This window comes from Malurus melanocephalus, unplaced genomic scaffold (assembly GCF_030028575.1).
Source record: "Malurus melanocephalus ecotype Western Australia unplaced genomic scaffold, MMel_1.1 scaffold_426, whole genome shotgun sequence".
In the NCBI taxonomy this organism is placed as follows: domain Eukaryota; kingdom Metazoa; phylum Chordata; class Aves; order Passeriformes; family Maluridae; genus Malurus; species Malurus melanocephalus.
This window is the reverse complement of record NW_026623658.1, coordinates 3408-10769: the sequence shown is the minus strand read 5'-3', so window position 1 is coordinate 10769 and position 7362 is coordinate 3408. Positions and strand designations below refer to the sequence as shown.

The window sequence follows — 7362 nt, the reverse complement described above, 5'->3', positions numbered from 1 at the left end:
TGTCCCACTCTGTGTCCTACTCTGTGTCCTGCTGTGTCCCACTCTGTGTTCCACTGGGTTCCACTGCATCCCACTGTGTCCCACTGTGTCCAACTCTGTGTCCCACTCTGTGTCCCGCTGTGTCTCACTATGTCCTGCTCTGTGTCCCACTCTTTGTCCCACTCTGTGTCCCGCTGTGTCCCACTCTCTGTCCCTCTGCCTCCCACTCTGTGTCCTACTCTGTGTCCCACTGTGTCCAACTCTGTGTCCCACTCTGTGTCCCGCTGTGTCCTACTGTGTCCCACTCTGTGCTCCATGTTGAGCTCCCCTGGTTTTGGGTGCTCCGTGCTGGGACCAGACCAACCCAAGGGGGCTCTCCTGCACTTTTCAGTGATCAGCAATAGAGCAGCACTGGGTCTGGAGGAGATTCCAGGCAGCACAAGAGCCAAGAGAGCAGCCCTGGGGCTTGGACACCTCCAGGGCTCTCAGGCAGCCTGGCATGAGCAGGGCAATAAATGACCACCCAATCCCTCCTTCCTCCAGCTCAACCTGCCTTCTCCTCCTCCCAAGGAGAGAGTTTCCTTTCTCTTCCAAAARCAACCCCTCAGATCGATCCCTCTCTCGCACTTCCTTTTGCTCATCTCCTGCCACATACAGAGCRCCCGCCTGGCCAGTTCCTTCACATACTTCCACAGAATTCCGAGCTGAACAGGAGCTCCACATCACTCCCTCACCCTGCACATGCTGCGGGGGTCACATAGCCAGAGAGAGACCAGGGGCTCTGCTCATCTCACCCCTTATCCCACCCTGTCCACTYCTGGAAGCAGGAGCCCTTTTGGGATGATGGAAAGCCCTGCAATACAAGGACATAAATCTGTTCATAACACTGAGTTATTCTCCAGTCTTCAGCAGTTTGATTTGAAAAGTGATACTGGATCAAGTGTCACTGGAGTTTGCACAGAATCACAGGGTGTCCTGGTCTGGAAAGGACCTTCAAGCTCATCTCATCACGAGTCTGTTGCTCACTCCCACTTTGTGCTTCCTGCCACTTCTGTGGAGCAAAACCTGAAGCTCTGTGAGCAGCAAATTACTTACTAGAAGTAGCAGAGAGGACTGAAAAGGTCTCAATCCCAAATCTCCAATTTGGGATTCTCAMAGATTCTCACAGAACTGTCCTTCCACATCAGGCAACAGCCAAGAAGTGGTGGGAAGAAAACAAATGGCAACACAAAGGCACAGAAAAATGGGCTGATTTCAATAAAAATGCTGACCCACATCCCCAKTTTCCTTACATTTCCCCATAAACACATTCATTTAATGGGTTTTGTGACCAAAGATTTTATTTCATTCCCTACCTATTTCTACAGAACTTATTCACCAAATGGATGAGCTGAATGACGAGCTGCTAAAGAAGATCACGAACAATAAAATTCAGCCACCCCACAGGAATTTCAAAGTGGAAAAGCCTCAGCAAGTTTTTGTGCCCCTCACCTTTGAATCCAGCACCGAAGAAGTCAAAGCCTGGCTGGAGGCCAAGTCATTCAGCAAAGAGTAAGATTTGCTCTGTTGCCACATGAAACACTCGTCCTTTCCTGGAGCAGGAATGGAGGAGGCCACTGGCACCATTTCACCTGGGACAAGACATTTGGATTTACTTACAGAGCCTGTGTTGCAAATTACATTTCAACCCTATTCAATCCAGGCTCTATAACCAGGATGTTCAGAGCCCAAACTCACTCCCTTTCTCTTATACATATTAGAGAAAAATAGTTAATGAAACCCAGGGCCTGAAATACCACTGAAATTGCAGCTGCCACTTTGGCACAGCCCCAGGGCCCTGTGATATGGTCCCATCATACWCAACCATCATCTCCCCATTTTGTGTCTTCCCAGGACCGTGGAACACCTGGGCATCCTCACTGGAGCTCAGCTCTTCTCCCTCAACAGAGAGGAGCTGAAGAAGGTGTGTGGTGATGAGGGAAACAGAGTGTACAGCAAGATCACGGTGGAGAAAAACCAGCTGGAGGTAAGTGTTTTTCTGGGTAATTCCTGCTGGAATGGGGGCTTGTACCAGCAGTGGCAGTTAGCTCATTAAACAGGCATTTTAAGAAATACAGTTGGGGGAAAAAAAATGCAACCAAACCTACACTAGCACGTAACAATTCTGAAGTGTCTTTCAAGCAAAAAGGCTCCAAGTCCATGGGGCAGATCCCTCTCTTTCCATTAATTAATCTACTTTTTACTGATATCACTTACCTCTTTGAAACTAAGCTCTACTCTTACAGCATTAATAAAATACTGTAATTTAACTACAGCTTGAAGCTTAAACTTCCTGTTTTGTTTCCATTCCAGAAAAGCAGAGGGGAGTCAGAGCTCCAAGAAATCATGAAGCGCCGCCAGGAAAGGATTGATTCTGCTAATTAAAGTCTCTCTGCTTTATTTCAGCTCTTAGCCCTAAGTAGTGCAGAAAAAAAGGGAATGAAAGCAATGACCCCCCAGCCATGGCTGGAGGCAGCAGAGCTCCCCTTGGGGTCCAGTTGCCATCAGAGTGACAATTCCTTGAACTCTGTTGGGAAGGGTTGACAATAAGACCATGTCCCACTGGGAAAGGTGTTTTAATTTTGCATGAAGTATTTTTTTTATAACTATATATTTTATACTGAAATTCTACGTGCATGCGATCAGAGCAGGATTCACACGGGCCTGGATGTACAACAAGGGCTGGATTCAAGCAAAAAAAGACCCCCAAAGCTTTTCTTGGAGGGCTGTCCCTGCTCCCACCCCCTCGTAGGCAGAGCAGGCATGGCACACAGCACAGGAGAGGCCAGCCTCAAGGCCTGCAGCCTGGACAATGGGAATAAKGCTTTAGAACCCTGCARTGGTTTGGGTTTAAGGAAAGGACATTAAAGCTCATCGCATTCCAACCYCCTGCCATGGCCAGGGACACTTTTCAGAAGCCCAAATTGTTCAAAGTCCTGCCCAACCTGGCCTTGGACACTTCCAGGGATGAGGAGTCACAACCTCTCTKGGCAACCTAAGGCAGCCCTATTTCCATTTCCATTTCCTCCTCAGTGTAGGTGTCCCCTGCAGCCCACAGGCCCGGTGACAATTCCCTGTCCTCCTGTCCCCCCATGCCCCTCGTTAGACAAGGCTRGAACGGCAATGCACATTCCCAAGGTCTGGCTGCTTCATTAAATCCATGGCCCTGTTAGTGTGGTCTCTGAACAGCTGAAATGAGCTTTCAGTGCYTAGAAACGAGCAGGAGTGACAAACAAAGGGATTTGCATCTGGAAACTGGTGAGTTCTACCTGCTGACACAGAGGCTGGGGCTCAGGGCAGCTGTGCAGCCCTTCCCTGGGGCACTGATCCTGCACTGCAATGCTGTGCTGTTACCAAACCCAGCCTCAAACCAGCAGAAGATAAGCCCTGACCATTTGCTCCCGACCCAGGCACACCCACAGCCCTTCCCAGGGTGCTGGTCACTCATCCCACCTTCAYGTTTTCACTGCCAAGAGTCAGCWGAAATGATTCCCAAATAGCTGACACACCAAAGCATACTGGGAAAGGCAGGTTTAGCACTAAATAAATGGCCACTAGAAAAAGAAAATCTAATTTAGCCAGGGTGTTGCTCTTCSTGTTTTCTTTCATAAAGTTATGTGCATTTGTATATAACAATCTGTAAATAGGGGTGAGGAAAATCCSTCTCCCTAGAGGCAGAATTAAGTGATTATGCTTCTAAAATTTACTCACAATTTTAAAACTCAAGCAAACAGCATAGTTCCTGTCCACAGCAAGTTTGGCACATTGGATTTCTATCTCTGACTGACAGACCAACCTAAGTGCAAAGCAGTGAAGCAAAGAGAGCTCCAGAGCTGCCCACAGTCCAGGGATTGTTGGGCTTTCTCTCTCAGCACCTGCTGAGCCCCTTTGCCCAAATTTGTGCCTGCCCTTGCACATTTAATGAAAAAAAGCTTTAAAACAGCATCCAGGGAACTCATGCCTAAATCTGAGAACACCAGTGCACCTCAATTTTGGCTTTATTCTKCAGTGTCTCTAATGGAGAATCTGTTTTCTTCATTTGAAACAGGATGCTGCTGGCACCAGCAGAATTAGGGTGCAGGCAAGGGAGGATCCTGGGTTTAGTCACAGCCCTGCTGGGATCTGAGAAGGGCACTCACCTTGTCAGGGAGGGATGAAGAGGACAATCCTCCTGAGAAGCCCTGGCTCCAGATTAAGGTGGAGGTGGGAAGCAGGATGGCAAGCACAGGAGGTGAAAAAGTTTCTAAAATAAAAATATAAACAAACGTTGAGCTAAGAAACACACCACCTTTTAGGCCTGGGGTGTAGAGGAAAGCAAATCACAGGGAATTATAGTTATTTGGGATTTTAACAGGAGTGTACACGACAGCTCTGTAAAGCTGTGAGCCACAGGAGCACTTCCTAAAACAAATATCTCAGTAGACCTTATTGCAGATGTCACTTTTACAAATTTCCATGCAACTGAGCTGTGCATCTGTTCTGTTTGTACTGCCTGCAGACACTGCTATAAAGTACTGTACRTTAATGTAACTGAGAGAAGGAGACAATGATATAACCATGCACTGTGCAAGATTTATTAAAACARTTAAGTTATAACTCCATCTCTGTTTCTTTCACTGGGTTCTCATAAYGGTTTGTCACTAAGAGTMTTAGAAACTCAGCAAAACATTTGAAACTACATGTTTCCTTTTGGTTTTGGGGATTGACATTCAAGAGGAAGGATACTGTCACCGTGGTATTTCAAACATTAYGGCCTGGATAAAACAGGCAAAGCATGAGAAGGTTGTACAAAAGCACATCCATGTCTGTCTGGAAGGGGAACTACTGTGGCAGCTGTCCCACGCGAACAACACAGAAAGAGGGAACAGCGTAACTGCATGACTCAAAGCCTGTTACATGGATTCCCTGGCATTTCCAGGCAACAGCCATCCTGTGCTCCAGGAGGAAGTAGTTTTCTCAGATTGTTTTCTCTTTAATAATTATTTTACTCAGTTTAAATAACTGGTAAAGCTTTTTGTAGATGTTTAGGGGAGATCAACCTCCAAGTGGGACCACATCAACAAGATCACCTCCTCTACAGCCGAAATAAAGTTTAAGGGAACCAAGATCCCAAACACATGCCTTGCTGTGTCGGGGTTTCTCTCAGCAGCTGGAACTGWATCCAATAAGCCATTTCAAACCTTGCCACGACGTCAGGGGAAGGAGCACRGAGCGCTGAGCTCCTGCAGCGCGGCAGCACCGGCGCGGCTCCGACCTTTCCCTCACGGCCGCTTCCCGCTCAGGGCCTGCCCGCCGCCATCTTGCGGCACTGGCAGCGACCGGGCCCCGGGCGGCCATGAGGGAAGGGTGGCTCGAGGACGGGTCAGGCGCCATGCCGGCCGTGTGAAAACCCCKCGGGGGACCCTGTGGGCAGGGGATACCAGGGCCGGGAGACGCGGGGGCCAGGAGAACCGAGCCCGCCCCGCTGAGGGCAATGGCGGCGTCACGGTCGTCAAGGCGACCACCCGCCCCCGACCCTCAGGACCAGGAGCGAGCCAATCAGAATCGTTCTCTCTCCCACTRCCCCGCCTCAGCTCCCCTGGGACGCGTCCGTCTTGTGTCCGCGCTCCTGATTGGCTCGCTGCCGGCGGGGGGCGGGAATGCGCGGGCCGCGGGTGCGCACGCGGGCCCGTCCCCTCCGCGCATGCGCGGTCCGGTGGGGACGTCTCAGTGTCCCCGTGATGTTTGAAAAAGCCTTAGAAATAAAACTATAGACCGCTGTCTCTATAGCAGGTATTTGTTTATTACAGCGCTGGTGTAGCGCTGGAGGTGAGGGGGATTTCTACTACTAACTAACTTGCTTTTGCTTCAAATTAGTACATATTTATACAGTAAGCATGGTGTAACATGAACATTGTCACTGCCCCCCCATAAGGCTGCCATACACCCACCACTATACACGGGCACGGAAATACATGATATAGTGTTTCAAGTGCGCATGTGTTATCTCTAATTCGGTGGTTGCAGGGGTCTCCCTCTAATGAGATACCATCTTCTTCATCATGGTGGACTTTTAACCTTTGTCTTCAGGCCATGTGCAGTTGTGACGTTTATGAGGTTTTTTTTCAAGTCGTCTAAGTCGTAATTTTCAAATATTTTGCTGACTGTTTCGTGCTTTTGCCAAGTTTTCATTAGTATTTTCTACTGTTTCTTGTTTATAGCATCTACCTCCCGTTGCTCCTTTCACCTTTCAGTGTCTGGTCTTATCTGTCAGCAGTGCCCATAGTTTGTAAAGACATCTCCCTCTCGTTCCCTTCACCAGTAACAGCAGGCAGCTAATCTACATTCCTGACAGGATGTTCCTGTCCAAGTCCATGGCAACTTTTTTTTTTTTGCGGCTGCTTCATATCTCGGTCTTTGCAGAGAGCAGAGAGCAGCAAGACATCTGTACTTGTGAGACTGTGCAGATGTTGCATTTTATGAAGATCTCAACTTGCTCTTGGAGCCGAGCAACCAGTCCCAGCTCATCGCAGTTCCTGCGGGAACACGAGGGGGTGCTGGAGACCAGGGTGGAACAGTGTGAGGCGCGGTTCCCTGGCTCCTCCCTTCGCCCAGGTTAAATCCGAGCTCTTCCCTGTGCCTGGTCAGTGACAGCAAGAAGAGGTCGGTCTCGGTGCGCTATCGTTTGCCGCCACTGTGGAAGCAGTGCAGAAATATTCATAAAATCCTGGAATGCTCTGGGTGGGAAGGGACCTTAAAGCCCATCCCATTCCGCTCCCTGCCATGGGCAGGGACATTTTCCACGAGCCCAGGTAACTCCAAGCCYTRTCCAACCTGGCCTTGGACACTTACAGACACTCCAGGCTCCTGTAAATTGCTGCAGCCTGCCGGTTTTCCTTGCAATGCTGTGGAGATAAGGTGATTAATGGGGCTGAACATCACATTAACACAGACATACACTTCTGGGAGCCACTTTTGGGAGTGACAAACTATTTATTTCTCTGGGATACACAAAAAGGCAAGTTTTCTGTGACACCAAAGCACTTGCATGAAGTGAGAGCCTTGGGAAAAATAACGGTGAATTTAAGGAAGGGGAATAACGTGGAGAATCAGTGAGTGCAGAGGGAAGGAGCGGGAACACACGCGAGCAAGAGGAGTATGCCTTTCAGATGAGATTAACTGCGAGCGCAGTAATTATAAAACTGTTTTTCCCAGCGGGCTGCCGCGGGTGAGGGGGGAAACTACAATTCCCGTGATGCCCCGGGGCGACGCAGGACGGCGCCAATCAGGAGGGGCGGGGCGGGGCGCGGGGCGTGGCCAATGGAGAGGCGGGAGAGGCTTCAATACTGAGGCGGTGGCGTGGCT

General features: G+C 49.5%; 1 protein-coding gene across 1 annotated transcript in view; it reads left to right on the top strand.

Annotated features, from left to right (window-relative positions):
• EPS8L2 (EPS8 like 2) overlaps nt 1-5136 on the top strand; it is a 19000-nt gene extending 13864 nt beyond the window's left edge. Inside the window, exons 16-18 of the mRNA XM_057379879.1 lie at nt 1347-1530; nt 1873-2005; nt 2332-5136. Of these exons, the coding sequence (XP_057235862.1) occupies nt 1347-1530; nt 1873-2005; nt 2332-2403 (389 nt within the window). The 3' untranslated portion in view covers nt 2404-5136. The remainder of the gene's footprint in view (nt 1-1346; nt 1531-1872; nt 2006-2331) is intronic.
• The last annotated feature ends 2226 nt before the right edge of the window (nt 5137-7362 follow it).